Source organism: Diplotaxodon limnothrissa, linkage group LG15 (genome assembly GCF_057381915.1).
Source record: "Diplotaxodon limnothrissa isolate DT_005_m linkage group LG15, D_limnothrissa_male_GT1.1, whole genome shotgun sequence".
Taxonomy (NCBI): Eukaryota; Metazoa; Chordata; class Actinopteri; order Cichliformes; family Cichlidae; genus Diplotaxodon; species Diplotaxodon limnothrissa.
The window spans coordinates 11,055,910-11,072,830 of NC_140610.1; the positions used below are offsets into that span (position 1 = coordinate 11,055,910).

General features: G+C 41.8%; 3 protein-coding genes across 5 annotated transcripts in view; 2 read left to right on the top strand and 1 right to left on the bottom strand.

Annotated features, from left to right (window-relative positions):
- Positions 1-78: 78 nt before the first annotated feature.
- On the bottom strand, positions 79-1,566 carry mixl1 (Mix paired-like homeobox). The gene is made up of 4 exons (XM_085373422.1): positions 1,470-1,566; positions 1,128-1,348; positions 829-955; positions 79-659 (listed from the first exon to the last, which is right to left on the bottom strand). The coding sequence occupies exons 1-4, from the start codon at positions 1,564-1,566 to the stop codon at positions 79-81; spliced, it is 1,026 nt and encodes a 341-aa protein (XP_085229548.1).
- Positions 1,567-5,114: 3,548 nt separating this feature from the next.
- On the top strand, positions 5,115-14,374 carry acbd3 (acyl-Coenzyme A binding domain containing 3). 2 transcript variants are annotated; one of them, XM_085372015.1, is made up of 8 exons: positions 5,115-5,405; positions 6,788-6,929; positions 7,155-7,295; positions 7,556-7,714; positions 7,962-8,136; positions 8,876-9,119; positions 9,691-9,978; positions 12,027-14,374. In XM_085372015.1, the coding sequence occupies exons 1-8, from the start codon at positions 5,138-5,140 to the stop codon at positions 12,239-12,241; spliced, it is 1,632 nt and encodes a 543-aa protein (XP_085228141.1). In that variant the 5' UTR covers positions 5,115-5,137; the 3' UTR covers positions 12,242-14,374. The 2 variants fall into 2 exon arrangements, with proteins under 2 accessions (XP_085228141.1, XP_085228142.1); XM_085372016.1 differs by having other exon boundaries at positions 9,694-9,978.
- Positions 14,375-16,287: 1,913 nt separating this feature from the next.
- Positions 16,288-16,921, top strand: part of nhsl1b (NHS-like 1b) — a 99,359-nt gene continuing 98,725 nt past the window's right edge. For both annotated transcript variants that reach the window (XM_085372933.1, XM_085372934.1), the window contains exon 1: positions 16,288-16,813. In XM_085372933.1, coding sequence (XP_085229059.1) covers positions 16,492-16,813 — 322 coding nt within the window. In that variant the 5' untranslated portion in view covers positions 16,288-16,491. The remainder of the gene's footprint in view (positions 16,814-16,921) is intronic.

Consider the following 16,921-nt stretch of genomic DNA (forward strand, 5'->3'; position numbering starts at 1 on the left):
TCTTTTTTTTTTTTATATATAGTTTTAAAATAAATACACTCTCACACCTCTTATGATACATGTAGCTTTTGTAATGCATCACATAAAGCCACTGAAGTTTGCCATTGCTTCATTTTCCCAATCAGAATCCGAGTCGGAGAAGTCCTGCATCTTTCTGGCGGGGATCTGGGAAAAGTGATCGAACCTGTCCCCGCTGGCCCTCGCCTGCGGATACTGCATTTGGCATCTGTTGTCCTTAGATGATGATGGTGTGCTGAAGGGGTTCTGCATTGGGATGGGAGGAATCACAACTTTCATCTCTGGTCCAATGGTTTTGTTTGGTGGGAAATTGTCATACTCCACCAAAACCTTTGGAGCTTGGCTGTTGGTCATGTTGGCGTCCATGTTTGTCTGGTGCTCTCTCCTGGGATAGAGAGGGACGCTGCAGCTCGAAGTGCCAGCACTCTGCTTGTGTCGCTGCATGTGTTCTGGATTCATTCTGGCGCCCTCCTTGTCATAGATGCGGGAGGCAGATGCTTGGGCGTAGCTGCTGGGTTTGCTTGGAAGAGTGTTCCTGTGGGTGTCCTCGATGCCTTGTAGGTGCACTGTAGACCTGAAACTTTCCTCTAGTCCAAAACCACCCATCTGATGTACTTCAGCACTGTGAAGATTGTCACAAACTGCAATGGAGAGGGGGAAAAAAACAAAACTAAGCAACATGTTTTAGAATGTAGAAAAAAGAAGCCACAAACTTGAAGTTAAAACTACAATGAGTGACACTGAGCAGGCTTGACCTGATGTTAGAGTGAGGATGTGACCACAAAACTAGTGAGTAAAGCTAATAGCTACCTTTTTCCGGAGCCATCCTGTTCTGGACTTGGATAAAGGGACCAGCTGCTGGCGTGCTGCTGACCTTTGTGGACGTTGATGAGCTAACCTGGCGACGAGACTTGGCCCTTCTGTTCTGAAACCACACCTACAATTTTGGAAATCCGTTAATTCACATCTTACCACTCCATAAATCCAATTTTACCACAAGTGTGGAGTAGCGAGAGTTTCCTGTGATCTTAAGTGACTGTGTTTGCCCTTTGACCATGCAAAATAAATCAACCAATTCAACAAAGTGTGGCGTTTAAACCGGACTTCACCTGAATTCTGGACTCCGGCAGCCCAGTCAGAGCCTCCAGTCTCTCCCGTAGGAAGATGTCGGGATATTTAGTGTCGTTGTAAACTTTCTCCAGCACCTTGATTTGCTGTTGGGTGAAATTGGTCCTCTTTCTCCTGTGGGTCAGCATTGCCACGCATTTGTCCGCCCTGGGAACAGGATTTGCGGGGTTGAAGTAGTTTCCACCGTCCGGAGGTCCACATTCTGAAAAGAAGACGCAGGCGCAATTTAGTTATCATTGCGTAAGTTGAGCTCTGATGCAGCTGTTAGGCCGGTATTTGAAAATTAACTTTTTGTTGGGGTTAATGATCCCAGAGCCACCAACCTGGATTCACGGCGTTGTTCATCTGCAGAGGCCCTTCGTGATACATGTGGAACTGGTTCGCCTCCCCGACGCGCATATTCCCCTGAACTGCAGACATCCTTTCCGCTTTATCCCCGGTGACTGACTGACTGAGCTTGAGATCCGTGCGCTCGCCGGATTTAAATCCTCCTGTGATCAAAGGTAAAGCTGTCTAGATGTGTGAATGGGTCTGCCATCGGGGCCGACCGGCACTGCAGCGGCCGTGCAGCAACTTCAGACGTCTGCGGGCCAGCAGAGGTGTGAAGCAATCACACCTGGAACGATGGTCCGGCCGCAGGTCTGTTTAAAGGAGTTTTAATGGAATCTGCACGCTCAATACACATCGGCAGAGAAAACATTTATCCGCTTTGGCATGGATGAAGCAATAATGGACCCTCAGCCTTCAAAGGGAGAAAGACGGAAACGGCAATTTCCCAAAAAAGGTGGAGGAGTTCAAAGGACTATACCAGGACGCTGTGAGAAAACAGATATAAGCGCAAGCATTAGGTTTTTATTATTATTAATCTAACTCAAAACAGGGCATGATTTAATAATTATGTATACCCAACAAGACTGGCTCTTTATACAGGTTATTCTGCATCATGCCAGCATCCCAGAGTATCCCAAAGCCTAAAAACCAACAACAACAAAAACAAAACAAAGCTGTCAATAAAATCTGAAACTGCAGAAACGACTGTTAAAAGGATGACTTCTTACACCATATAAAAACCCTTTTGTTAGATGGCAAAACATTTATTGCCATCTATAACTGCTATTGAAGAATTTTCCTGGCAGTAAACTTCATTGAAGTGAATTTGCTGTTATATGTGGCATTAGTTTTGCTTCAGTGACAGTAAGAACAACCAGTTCTGCAACAGACCTTTAGTCCAAGTATAGAGCCCTGATCTCAACCTTAAGGAGTCCTTCTAGAATGTTGTGAACTCTCAAGTCATTAAGCCTTTGCATGTTATCAGATGATGTAACCACAGACTGTGGGGCTTTTTCAAGTTTTTGTTTTTTTTTTTTTTAAAAACCTTTTAAACCCTAATAACTGACAAAATATTGAATTGTCCACATCTGTCAGGAAGGTTATAAGCTATGTTTGGAGGTAAAAGAAAGCATAGATTTTCCATGACTTGCCCCCTCACACAAGCCTTACTTTGTGGGAAATGATGCCTCCTGAGCCTTATCAGTGTCAACAAAGTGGATTTCAATACACAAACCACGGTTAAAAAGTACTTGGGAGCGGGCAGGTCTTATTGAATATGTCACCTCCGTTTGATTCAGAGGGGGGATTGGGTCAAGAGGTCAGGAAGCCCTCCCTCCCCAAAGACAGACTAAACAATTTTGTGCCTCATGCTCCACTTTTTTGCCTGCAGATTGAATTCTGCACTATGCTATGATCTGACAATGCAACAATTTCCAGATTCCTTGCAATATTTCCTCTCACAGATTTTACAGGATACAGAGCTTACTGGGTTAAGTCATCTGGGGAGTGTAGTGCAAATTTGGCAATGTGTTTGTCAGCGTTTAAAATAGAGCATGCATTGTTTACTCTTGGGGAGTACCTACAACACTCCTTGACAGGCCAAAATTTTAGGTGATTCTTCATATGTTAATCCGTACTCTTGATGGAGGTGCAGGGTCCTTTATTAATGAACATCTGCAACAATGACGGACCACCAGGGGACTCTGACATAACACATGCTCTGCTCCCTTTTTTAAATGTACTTTGATCATTTTAAGTCCATGTTTACTTGTGTGTGCATATTTAATGTGTGTCTTTTTTTGTTTCCGCGGCGTAACGGTAATCTTAACCTTTTTGATCTCTGTACTTCGACACTTACTTTTGTTCAAATAGGATTTGCTTGTTGGCTAAAGCATTCACAGTTCATAGGGTGCTTTGTCTGGGGGCCCTAATGGGGTATTGCCCCTTGTGCACAGACCAGATTGCTATGCTAAAAATCCGGGTCCTCAAGTTCTTGATGTTTTGTGACATTCTTCTGATGGACCTGGAGATCATAGCATGGACAATTTATTTATTTATTGTTATTGTTTTTTTGTTTGTTTGTTTGTTTGTTTTTTTGCATTGATTTGTGATGACAAGCCATGGTAGATTAAAAATGCTAACCTAGTACAGCAACTGCATGAAAATTCCTTGCAGCTTTACCTTAGCTGTTGTGGTATGTTATATAGTTTGTTTAGTTTGGCAGCCTATGACAGACACTGGGCACTGTAATTAGATTAAAAAGCAAATCTAATTTGATTGATACTGATAAGATGTAGTTATCAGGCTGGACTACAAGCAAACACTGGACTAAATTCTTGTGGGGGATTAATACTGCTGCTCCTGTAGCCCCCAAACAAAAGCAAGTTCACACCTGGGCCAGGCCACTATACATTTACCCTGCAGACAGACAGGCAAAGTATTCTCACAGGTTTTCAGCAATGTGTTAAAATGTCACCTGTCTAATGGGCCCTTGTTATAATGTATTTCAGTACAATATTTGTGTATTTGAAGGATAATTTAAGGAGCTGGAGAGCATGTGCTCATTCAAAATGTGCATAAGTATTATCCAAAGCTTAGGCCAAGTCTTACTGTCAATGTACCTCACCTGGGCAAATGCAGCAACCATCATTAGCTAATTACAAATAAAACATCGGGGACATTAGTATAGCATAGTATATATAGTTCTCCAGGCTTTATGAAGGTTTTTTAAAGTTTTTCTTTGGACATTGCCTGCTTTTTCATTAATTTTCTGTCCAGTCCTTGTAACTGATCATTTTCAGGGGGATAGTTCTTTTTGTTTGTTTGTTAAGTCACTTTACACTGACCTGTGAATCATTCCAACATAATAAAAAGGCCCCTAAGTCAAGTATTATTGCACTATTCCCAAAGAACTATTAACCGAAAATATGGCATATTCCAGCATGGTGTGCAGTGTGTTTTGAAAACTAAAAAACAAAACAAAACTGGGAAGCATCCGATTGGCAATGGCTTTTTCAGCATGATGATCCCAAACACACTGCCAGTGCAGTAAAAAGCATACCCGGATAGCTCCTCACATCCAAAGAAGAGATCTGAATGTTCCTCAAGAAGCCTGGAGAACTATTCCCAAAGACTTTTTAAAGACATTCCAAGAAAGCTTGACAAAGTGAGTTCAAAATGTGTTGAAGAATAGGGATGATCATACCGGTTATTGACATTGATAGATTGTATCTTTATTTTGAACATGTTGAAAAAGTACAACAACATAGAATTAAAAGAGACAAATAAACAAAGCAAAACAAAAGGAAAACGAGCAACCACAACTACAAATAACCTTCATGTTCAAAAAGGAGCAGGAAGAAGCATAAGCTTATAAAATCGTTATATGGAAAACATGGAAAATCGATTAAAAAAAAAGACAATTTATCCATTGCATATTTTAAAATACATGTTAATTTTTATATGTGTCCGTTAGTGTACGTGACGGTTAATAAAATGCTGGGGGGGGGGGGGGGGGGGGGTTGTTTGTTTTTGGGCAAGTCTTTTTATCTGTTGGTAAGACCTCGTCATTATTTACATCGGTGAGGGGAGAGAAAACAACCGGAACTTCCGCTAGATTGAAACGGAAGTAGGTACGTGGCTGCTTCAGCTGACAGTCTACATGATGGCGACAGAGGTTCAGAGCGGCGACCTCGACAGCGCTACTTCTAGCCGGCTCGAAGTTTCCATCGATGGCCTCACCCTCACTCCGGACCCGGAGGGCGAGCAGAGCCAGGCCGAAGAACCGGAGTCCATACCCACGGAACCCAGCACAGATAAGCCGGGCGGCGCTGAAGGCGAAGATGGAGAGACTGCCAAATGTGCGATAGAGAGGAAATGGGGCTTTCCTCTGCTGGAGCTGTACGGAATGGCCCTTAAATTTTTTAAAGGTACTTCATGTTTGTTTCAATCCCCAAGCGGTGAGAAAGCTGCTCGAACAGTTTAAAGTGTGGCGCTCGCTGGTTCAGGCTAGCAGGTTGCTAGCATTAGCTGCTAGCTGTCACCACCGGGACTGGTGCTACTGCTGTCAGCCTCGGTGTTACATTAGCTTCACGGCTAACTAGTATCTAACGCTGCTGGCCGTTAAAGGGTAAAACAACCACGGCACTTGTGAGTGGCCCCTTTGTGTCAGCTGATTTGCCACTGTTGTCTCCTTTCTGGGTTTTTGTCTTTGCACCAAAGAGGAGTGACTATACTTATTACCAGTTTGCATATTTCTATGCATGCTTCCTCCACCAAACGAGGAAGATTTCCATTCCAATTGAATGACAGCTTGTTCTGGGATGTGTTCAGGAGCTTTTAAACACGCTCTCCCTCTGCTGTGACTGAAGCGGGACTGCATCAGGTGGCAGCTGCCCTCAAAGATTTTTCCTCCCAAAGTACTCAATGACAAGTTCCTGCTGTGCTGGAGGAATTATTATTCTGAGGATACAACTGCTGCATAGTTTTAGCTCGCCGCCCCTAAAAGCAGTTAACCACGTTTTCAGTCTATGGGGGGGTTTATGTGACGGCTTGACTGTTTTTACACCTGCCCTTTCATATCACTCCTATGTTGCTACTACTTGTAGTACTACTTTTATGTGTGCTCTGGGAGCCATTTTTAGGCCTTCTGGACATGCTGGGGTGGATTTAAAGCATATTGAAATACCCTAAGTAGTTGAATAATTGGAAAAGAAATTGTGATATGTGTGGCTATATTCTGCAGCCTGACCATTCTAGCTAGTTCTATATGTCTGCTTTACAAAAAGCCACAAATCCTGCAAAATACTGTCCATACTTTCCAGTCATCGTACACAAGTGTAAGCTGCATTGAACACTGGGCATTTGTGCTGTTTGTATTATGGCAGAACACTTGTGATGACTGTGCAAACAGGTCAGGGCCTGGCTGCCACTCTGTGTGATAGTAATCTGGGCTTTGTATCCTTGTCAGTGTGTCAGACAGGGTTAGGTCTACTTGCTCAACTTGCTCAACTCAGCTGCCTAAATCTCCCTTTTGCCTCACCTTAAATCAAGCTTTAGGTATGACTAATGTCATCTCAGTGTTTCATTCTTAATGATTTTAACCACAAAGAAGCTTGAAAAGTTTAGAGTGGGAGAGCACAGTTAGGAGTAATTATCTGCGCTTTACAGTCTTGGCACAAGAACATAACACTCCTGTACGTGGGAGTTTTTACTACCTTGTTGTGCACACAAGCTGCACTGTAGTATTCACTGCAGGTGGACATTAACAGGATTGCCTGCAAACTCATTGCTTCCACTTTGCTGCCTTCAGATAAAGATGGAAAGGCCTTCCACCCGACCTATGAGGAGAAGCTTCGATTGGTGGCTCTGCACAAACAGGTGTTACTCGGTCCTTACAATCCCGATGCTTCACCAGAGGTCGGCTTCTTTGATGTCCTGGGCAACGACCGCAGGTAACACCAGCTTGTGTGTGTGTGTGTGTGTTCATGCATGTGACCTTTGGATTGTAGTGGACATCTCAGTGATTTTTGCTTTGTATCAGGAAATACACACTCGTGCATTTTTACTCATTAACAGTTTGAAATGGATTCAGACAATGGGTGAAAATCATCCTGTTCAGAATGAAATTTTAAAAAAATAATGCACCTATTATTGTCTACACCTTGACCTGTGTGCAGGAAAGAGTGGGCTTCACTGGGTAACATGGAGAAGGACGATGCCATGGTGGAGTTTGTCAAGCTACTTAACAAATGCTGTAACCTCTTTGCCCCATACGTCACATCACACAAGATCGAAAGGGAGGAGCAGGAGAGGAAAAGGTGGGAGGATCAGCTTCTTTGTCCAAGGGACATTCATCTGCTAGTGTGTCTTAAATTTAGTTTCTACCTCAATTTGCTCTCTATTTATCTAGAAAAGCTGGAAAGCTGTGGTTAGTTTGGGTGGATAGGTTATACAGTATTTGACCTTGTTAGAATGTCGTGATATTCATGTATATTTCACAGTTTGGGCTTTTGTTTGCATGTAAATTATGCATTTTTATCCATTTACATTATTTAAATCATTCAATTCTCTTCTTCAGGAGAGAAGAAGAAGAGCGTCTAAGGCGGGAAGAGGAAGAAAGGGAGCGACAGAGGCTGGAGGAAGAGAGACGGAGGCTTGAGGAGGAGGAAAGGCTTAGAAGAGAGGAAGAAGAAAGGAGGCAGGCAGAAGAGGAGAGGCTACGGATTGAGCAGCAGAAGTATGTGTGGTGTTTGTTGTTTCTTTTTTAATTTTATATATAAGCATTCCTCTCCTTTTGTATTTAAATCTGTATGCTTTTTTTTTTTTTTTTAAATCACTTTTTATTTCCACGTATTTTGTGAGACCGAAAACAAGGGTTAGTCCTGTGCTGACACTTGGCCCAAAGATGAAAATCTCACTACAAATCTGTCTGACTTCCTGTTGTTTTCCTGTATTTCCATTGTCATTCATTTTAATGTAACCAGACAACAGATAATGGCAGCATTAAATGCGCAGACAGCGGTGCAGTTCCAACAGTATGCTGCTCAGCAGTACCCAAACAGCCCTGAGCAGCAGATGAGCCTCATCCGTCAGCTGCAGGAGCAGCACTATCAGCAGTACATGCAGCAGCTCTACCAGGTCCAGCTGGCCCAGCAACAGGTAGGATGCAGAATCTCAACATAACATAGACTTTTCACTGATTGAGTTTTATTGTTCAATATATAGGATTTGCAGTTAATGTGGGAGTACTTAGAATAGATTAGAAGGATTGCCTGCAGGTCTTTCTTTGGCCCCAAATTCAATCTGATCAGTTGACCCCTGAGATTAGTCCCTTAATTAACTCTTCATTATCTGACTGAAAGGAATGTGTGTCAGAGCCTAGCAGCTGTATTATCTAGGATAGATTTAGTGTAGAAATCCCTTGCTAATAATTAGCCTTCCAAACTGGGTGGTATATGTCTTGACAGCACACACCTTTATTCATGTCCTCTTTAATATCCTGACTGATGCATAAAACCTTCCTGTAAGACATCGGCCTCCCTTTAGAGTCCTTCCAGCTCAAGTGAACTGTTAAATTGCAAAGGAGTTATTGAAAAATAGCCAAAAATGTTTTAAACCTTTTGACTTGAATTACTTTATTTTATACCATTTTTAACAGCCAGGTGTGGTAAACAAAAACCTCAAACAAAGACTAAGATGAAAAATCCCTGAGCAAATCAGTTGTTCAAAAGTCTAGCCCTAGGTCTACTCGTATGCAGCAAAGCTGAAAAACAGACCCTTCGGTTTTCGAGATGTATAGGATGTTGCCAGAAGATGGAAATTTAATTGTTAATAATCTTATCCAACCCTAACACAGCCCTGGTGAAACTAGATTGTTGGTTTCTCTTTCTCATCCTAGGCGGCCTTACAGAAGCAGCAGCAGTCTGATTCAATGGTGCAGGGCACCCTAGAATCTAGCAGCTTCCACACAGGTGAACCCATCCCCGCATCCTCAGCCGGACCATTGTGTGCTGCTTCACCACAGACTGGAGAAGAAGCTCCAACAATCAATGGAGGCCAGTCAGACTCTTACTCAGAAAGTATGGATCGGGAGCCAGAGCCTGAACCGGCAGAAGAGGTCTCAGAGAATGGACCTTTATTAGGTTGGTGGGCTGCTCTATATCCATCTCAAAATAAAAGCATGAAATATTGGAGCGGCTAATGACTAGGGGTCAGACAGGGTAAGCTCTCTGTCAGAGCAGTGAAGCGGTCTGCCAAGCTTGAAACCTGATGCTTATCTGCTGTGCCCTTGTTGATGTAACCTGGAGGGCAGAAGAGCTGGAACAAGTGACACACAATAATGTGTTGGTTTAGGTTTCCTCCAGTCACATATTCTGCTTACAGGAGTAAAAGACATCACAGTAGATATGCAAAAGTCCTTGGTGTGAATCCAAAACACATATCCCTTTCCAAATGACTTCCTTCTTCCTGTTCAGTGGAATGATAAATAAAGCTGGGGTAGCTGTGCCTGCAAAAACAAATCTTTGCTATTATGCACATGGATTCTGGTTTTCTCTGATCGTTCTGAGACACACAGGTTTCCTCCAAGTTGAGCTTGTTTGGGATTCGGTCTGTATATGCTGGAAGGGAATCGCTTATTAGGGAATGCACTGTTTGTTTTGTAAGAAATCTGGTAGAAAATAGATAATGTCTTCTCTTTCCTTTTGATTGCAGCAGAATCCCCACCAGTCATAGCTGCTCCTTCCATGTGGACACGGCCACAGATCAAGGACTTCAAGGAGAAAATCCGTCAGGACGCAGACAGCGTGATCACGGTGGGGCGCGGCGAGGTGGTGACGGTGCGTGTTCCCACTCATGAAGACGGCTCGTACCTGTTCTGGGAGTTTGCTACAGACTATTACGACATCGGCTTTGGGGTCTTCTTCGAGTGGACGGACGCAGCCTCTGCTTCAGTCAGCGTGCACGTGTCAGAGTCCAGTGAAGAGGATGAAGATGATGAAGGTGAGGGTAGTTTTTTTTTTTTTTTTTACTTGCTGTACTTAAACACATTCCTTATTATTATGTAAACAGCAGTTATGCATTACAGCCTTGAGGCTTCTCACTTAATCATACCATGATTGGTTTGGTTAATTATTCATGCTGGATGCCCCCATACAACCCCTACAATGATTTGTTCTCCCCCCAGGATCGAACCAGGGTTAGGCGGCTGTGTCAACCACTACTGTGACTGTTTCCTTTCACTGTTGGGTATAAGCCGTACAGCTGTTTTTGGTTTTTATATATAATATATAGGGAATTTAAATAGTGAATTATATTTATATAGTTTTACTAGTGGCAACACTTAAACTCTTATTTTGAAAGTTTAGTTGCCTCTAACCAGTTAGCCCTGACTGTTCCCCTCCTGTATTTTCCCTGCTGATTGGCTTGTTGGTCAGGTTGATCATCCCTCTCCAAAAAGCACTTTGTCCCACCGTTAATGGTGCTCCAGTTCCAGTATCTTGGACTGTAGCTGGCGATGGTGGTCATCCTTTTGCTTAAGAGAACTACCGTCAGTTCAAATGCTTGTCATATCAGAATAAGCTGAGAACTGGTTAACTGTGTGTGACACTACGGCTACGTTCACACTGCATGCGAAAGCGCATCAAATTGGACTTTTTTGACCCATATCCGATCATGGTATGACAGTGTGAACGGCACAAATCCAATATTTTCAAATCCGATCTGGGTCACTTTCGTATGTGGTACTGAATGCGAGACATATCTGATGTTTCAGAAAGCGACTGCTGTTTGAATGGTCATGTTGCATTAAATCCGTCTTTTACGTCACTGACACAAGACAGACGCCAAGTATCAGCGCTGGAGAAGCGCCCGATAAGACATCGCGAATGCTTCGTGGCCATCCCGTGTAGATGTTAGTGAAACTGTTGGGAAGACAGCATTGGAAAAACGTGAACATTTTATTCGTACTGTATAATCTGCAGATTCTGACAGAAATCTGTAACTATCCTTTGAAGCACCGCTCCTCTCTAAAACAGCAATAAGGATAATTATTAGGCCATATGTAAATAACAAAATAGCTTTATAACTTAAAGCAAAATTGGGAAACGTAAGACCCGAAACAAGTCTTTATATTAAGGGCCATCAGTCAAATAATACTGTTTGGTCTGGATCTAAACAGAGGGCGTTGTGTGTGACGTCTTCTTTTGCGCATGCGGGCCGCTTTGAGGGTTCACACTAGAGCGCGTTTGCGGTCACATTTTATTTGTAATGTGAACAAGCAGACAAAAAAAATTGGATTTGATCAAAAAATCGGAATTGAGCATTAAGACCTGCAGTGTGAACGTAGCCTACTGCTGCCCTCTGCACAACAGAACGGTGGAGTCGGTCCACAGAACGAGAGACATGCGATTATATCACTTAGTGCCAAGTTATTTGTTACAAAACTACTGGGAAAATAAAATATTTGCTAAGAAATTTAAAAAAAAAAGTGTCTGTCATGATGCTCATGCACTTCTGTACATGTACACACAAAGTCTGCATGAAGGCTGTCAATGCTCTAATTAGTGTTGTCTTGTGCTTTATTTCTGTGGCTTCAGTTATAAGCCCGTTTGAGAGATTAGTAACTAGTTTTCCATTAATATTTTATTCTTATCCTACACTTATAATTAATTATCCACTGACTCTTGCCATTGTAACAAAAGTCCTGCCTATCTTTTGTCATATAAAGGAAAGCATATGACTGAATACTGGCAGTCAAATTATTGAACAACATTCACTTTTTTAAATAATATTGATATTGTGCTGTTCTCACAGTCCAATTAAATGTTTGGATGCTTTGTCACCTTTAAGTTCTAGTGTTTTCTTTACCTCTCACACTAACCTGTAAGGAATACCCACTGTTGGGCTCATTTCTTGGAATGTAATGCAAAAATCATACAGCACAAAATGTATTTTTGTTTGCGCAAATAATGCATTGGTGGTTTTTTTTGTTTTTGTTTTGTTTTTGTTTTTGTGTTTTTGTTTATGTTTTGTTTTTTTTTTACCTGCAGGCGAGCCAACCAGTGAGGAAGAGAAGGCCAAGAAGGAGGCAGGGAAGCCTCAGGTGGATGAGATTGTACCGGTTTACCGGAGGGACTGTCATGAGGAGGTGTACGCCGGCAGCCACCAGTACCCAGGTCGCGGAGTCTACCTGCTCAAGTTTGACAACTCCTATTCACTCTGGCGCTCCAAGAGTGTTTACTACAGAGTCTACTACACCAGATAAGCCTGAATACAGACACAAGGGGAGCCAAGGAGTGTGTATGTTCGTATATATAAATATATGTATGTACGCGTGTGTGTGTTTGTGAGGGGGGGGAGGGTGAAGATTTGTGTGAAGGCAGCCTGTATTTGTGTGTATGTGTGCGTGTGTGTGAAGGAGGAAACTACCAGATTAATTCTGGATTAAACCACCAGAGGGAGACAAAGAGACACATCTGGAGTCGTAGTCTGGAGACTCGACTAATATGTATTTACTGTATGTGTACGCGTGACCCAAGATGCACCCATGCTAGATCCCGTTATCGAGCCCTTGGAAGAGGAGTGCGTATACCCGTTGTATATTCACCACCTGTCCTTGCTGCATTCACACCAAGCTGTAGGACTTTGCTCTCATGATATATTTCACCAGTTTCCTCCCCTGGGCTCCACTTAAGTCACCAAAGCCCGGCCCAGCACTGTCCAACACGGTGGCGTTGTGGCTGCTTGTGCTCCAAGTGATGCTATCATAACCACAAATGGAAACTTGGCGGCTCCACGAGCCTATGTTTCCCTTTCTTTCTTTTCTTTTTCTGTTTGTTTGTTTGTTTGCTTTTGAGTGGAAAAGGTGGTTGTTTATCCCAAAAGTACACAGAGGACAATGTTAGAAATCAATTTATTATTAAAGATGTGCTTCATAACACTATGCCTTTTACTCAGAGATCGTCTGGTCTTTGCCAATTGTGTTCTCACTCATTTAAACAGCCCGGGTTCTCAAACCTGCTCATCCTTTTTGTTGTCACAAAGCCACCGTACCTGTATGAAGATCTGAGAGGATTGTGAAGTGGAACGAGTGGTCTTTTTCATCTTCTTCTCGCAAACGTTCTGTTTCTTATACTTATTTCGAGAGTCAGGTTACAACAGCAGTGTGTGTCTTTTTAAACTTGCATCATTTATGAAGGACCGGCAAGAAGTCATTCAGTAACATGGGTGTTGAAGGAGGGTGTGCAAAACATCATTCACATGGTAATTTATGGCTGTGAGCCTTATCGGCTGCAGAAGCGTCACAGTGTAAGAAGTGTAAAAGTCAAATCGGTGTAGGAGTAATTTCCGTTCTCCCACAAATGTTTTTCCGTTTGAGTTTTTACAAAAGAAAAAAGTTGCTTGTTGACAGTCCCTTATCATATGTGTTGTTCACCACTTGTTAATTAAAGACTCACAAAAAAGAAAGAGCTTGTGTTGTCAATGTTAGCAGGGGGATTTGTTTTATCATTCCTGTTTTCCTGTTCAGAGCTCTGACACGCACGTGACAATAAACTCAACTAACCATCCTTTTTTTTTTTTTTTTTTTTTTAAGGTCATAACACACTGTTACATCTGTGTAGAAAATCCATAACACAAAACTCTGTTTTGTCTACTTTTTTCCTTTCTTCCTCTTTGAGTTGTCATCTCAAACATTATGAATTAAAAAAATAAAAAGGAAAAAAGAGCTGATTAGAATTGTGTTCTGCGTGACACTGTTGCTTACTAACATTTAAATGTTTTTTTTATTATTATTGAAAATGTAATTTAGATTCATTCTGTTCTTCAGCTACGCATGACATATGTACCCAACATCTGAGTGCGTTGTGAGAATTGCTGTATGAACTGTGCTCTCTGAATCAAAGTGATTGTCGAATATGGCAAGTGGGCATCGAGGACATTTGATTTCACTTTATCACACTTTAGTTTTTTTTTTGTGTGTGTGTGTGGGTGTGTGTAAATGCAAAGCAACTTTAAAGACAGAGGCGGAGTATCTTGCAAGCCAGTTAACCCTCCAGTGTTTGCAGAGCATCATTATTTAATGACTCCTGCCTCCAAATCCATTCAATGATTTGTGCAACAGAATGTCACTACTTGCGGCTCACACAAGCCGTAAACGTCAAGAAAGTCCCCGTAACCTCAAATGTGATGTTTTTTTTGTTTTGTTTTTTTTTTTGTTCGTGGCTCATCAAAGGGTTTGATTTGAGATGTTTAAGCCTTGTATGTAAATAATTCTATAAATGATGTTTATGTATGGGTTTTTAAATGTGGAAGAAGGCTGTGGGTTTTTTGTGAATGAATGCACTGTAGTATGACACGTGCATTTTACCCCGAATGAAAGTCCAAAACTTGTAGAAAGTACGAGACTCCCTTAACATAAAATTTCATTTTTTTTGTATGGTTTTAATGTTTGGATCTCTTATGATTTGCAAGATCTTTTTGGGCATATATTTAATCTTGATTAAACGTATCTTCATCTCTATAATTGTCTGCTTATTGCTGCTTGCTCTGGTTTCTATAGCACCAAGGCGTCAGCAGAAAAAGCACAAGTGGATGTAACTCATTTAATAAGAAGACAGTGCTGGTTCACTCACAGTTGATTACCCATGTGCTTGATTTGCAGCGACACAAGCTCATGGGTCTTGCCTCCCAGTAGTTAAGTGGCGAGAAGATTTGTATTTTAAACAAACAGAGGATACGGGAAATGTGAGGACACCAAAAAATGGCCTTGGAACAACACGCCACTGTCAGGCTTGTTCCTTTTTCCACCAGTAGTAAATGTGTCATCCTCACGCTGCTTTCCTGTCAAACACAATTTGTGCTGAGGGAAGGACAAATGCAGATATTGCTCATGCCTGAGAGAACAATCCACTTAACTTTGTGTTTTCTGTGTATGTGGGGTGTCTCAATATTCAGAGCGGTGGGGGCATAAATCCAACATTTCACATGCAAATATTGAGCAACGTGCTACTAAACTATTGCCACATAGAACATATTGAGTAATGAGAAAACGGTGAAAGTGACAGGAATGCTTGCAACTATGCTGGGAGTTGCAGTATTCACTAAAAGACACCAGGGGGCGCATTAATAGCTACGGAGCAGAGACAGGACTTCATCCACTGAACTTGTGGCCTGTTAATTTTAAAAGTGAGTTGAGGGGATGGTGTGCCCTTGAAAAGAGCTGTGAGGAATTTAAAGAGCAGATATGGGAATGTCAGATGGTGAACAGAGGAGCTGGACAAACATGCCATGTGCACACACTGAGGTCATAAATTACAGACAAGTGTTCAGAGAATGTGTTACCATGAGGTTATTTTAAATGGTATGAAAAAAACTTATGTCTGTTTGCTCTGTAATAACTGTGGGCAAATTCCCCTTTAAAAATAAATGTGCAACAGACAAGAGAAACATTAGCGAAATAGCAAGAAAATAACATGACTACCTCAAAGTATCCAGACTACGCTACCTACATATCATTTTGTTAACGCTATGATTTTTGACTTGATGACTTTCATGAATATGAGAAACTGAGAAACGATCCGAGACTTACTAACTCAAAATAGCTAAAAATGTAAGAAATTGAAATAAACTCTAGAAATTATAAAATACATATAATTACATTTGTGTCTGACAATCTCGACATATTCAAAATTAGTGTGACAGGTACTAGCTTAAAATGCTAAGACCATTTAAGCTGACTCAAATTTTGAATTTATGGATGGCATTTTTTTTCAGTTGCAGAAAAACGAAAATAATAAATTAATAAAATGAATGTTTGTGTTCGACAGTTATTTATTTATTTATTGGGGGGTGGGGGGGGGGGGGTTAATGTACTTATGTAAAGTCAGGGTTAGGGTTGATGAGAGATTTACTAACTCTATATATATATATATATATATATATATATATATATATATATATATATATATATATAATAAAAAAAACTAAGTATAAGACTTATTAAGTCAAACCATTTGAGAAAGATTTTAATTTTGATTTCAGATAATAAATAAATAAATAAAAAATACGATCCAGGATCTACAGCTTCCAGGTTTCCTGCTCGTTTCCTTCCTTGTTCCGTTTTCTGAAGAGCTCCGGTCCTTGTTTTGTGACAGGCCGCTCTCTCCGGAGGGAGGCAGGTAAACTCTGCGCTTCTTTCTGGCTCCGGCTCCACTCGCTACAGGTGGTTGTAGTATTTTCCGGGTTTTTATTTGTACTTTTCCCTACTTTTCCTTGTGATTTTTTTTTCTTTCCAGCCTGCACTGTGTCTGGTTGAATTTGAATAGACTTTAGGAGGCAACGTCTGCAGTGTACAGCAGCACAAAGTCCCCATGCTTTGAAAATCAGAATATGGCGGGATTCAAGGATTATTCCTCAACCGCGGGGAGGGAGTTCGTGTTGGGTTTGTTTTAAAGCTTTGTTTTTCTCGGCGTGAACACTTTTCGGTCCCGCTGGAGTTATTGGTATGAAATAAATATGCCCTTTCACCAGAGGAATATCGAGCCCCGCCGTGTGAGCAGGCTATCGGCGAAGAAGGATGGCTGGAAACCCAGGGAAGAAGCCGGCAAACGCAAACTGCGAAAACCCGTTTTGTTCTCATCGCTGGATGAGGTTGGCTGTCATACGCTGACTAACGTAATACATCAACTTTCCGACCTTTCCCGACATGCCAGCGACATCTTCCTGGGCATCGAGATGGAGGCGGGGATGGTGTTTAGAAGATCCTGCAGGATCGAGGAGCGCCTGCAAATTCTGCAGGATGAAGTCCACAAGCTTGATCCCAAGAAAGTGAAAATCCGTGAGTCTGCACTGTTGGCCACTTGTTTTTGTCCCTCTTACTCTACTGATCTTTCGGCTCCAATCACTTTAGCTTTCTATGAAATGCTTACAAGCCACTATAGAGCAC

Excerpts from the sequence above, each read along its gene's own strand:
- acbd3 (XM_085372015.1), top strand. The coding sequence starts at position 5,138 with ATGATGGCGACAGAGGTTCAGAGCGGCGACCTCGACAGCGCTACTTCT. Across the intron at positions 7,296-7,555 it reads GAGGAGCAGGAGAGGAAAAG|GAGAGAAGAAGAAGAGCGTC; the intron begins GTGGGAGGATCA and ends TCTCTTCTTCAG. Across the intron at positions 9,120-9,690 it reads AGAGAATGGACCTTTATTAG|CAGAATCCCCACCAGTCATA; the intron begins GTTGGTGGGCTG and ends TTTTGATTGCAG.
- mixl1 (XM_085373422.1), bottom strand. The coding sequence starts at position 1,566 with ATGTCTGCAGTTCAGGGGAATATGCGCGTCGGGGAGGCGAACCAGTTC. Across the intron at positions 1,349-1,469 it reads GAACAACGCCGTGAATCCAG|AATGTGGACCTCCGGACGGT; the intron begins GTTGGTGGCTCT and ends TCTTCTTTTCAG. Across the intron at positions 956-1,127 it reads TGCCGGAGTCCAGAATTCAG|GTGTGGTTTCAGAACAGAAG; the intron begins GTGAAGTCCGGT and ends CCAAAATTGTAG.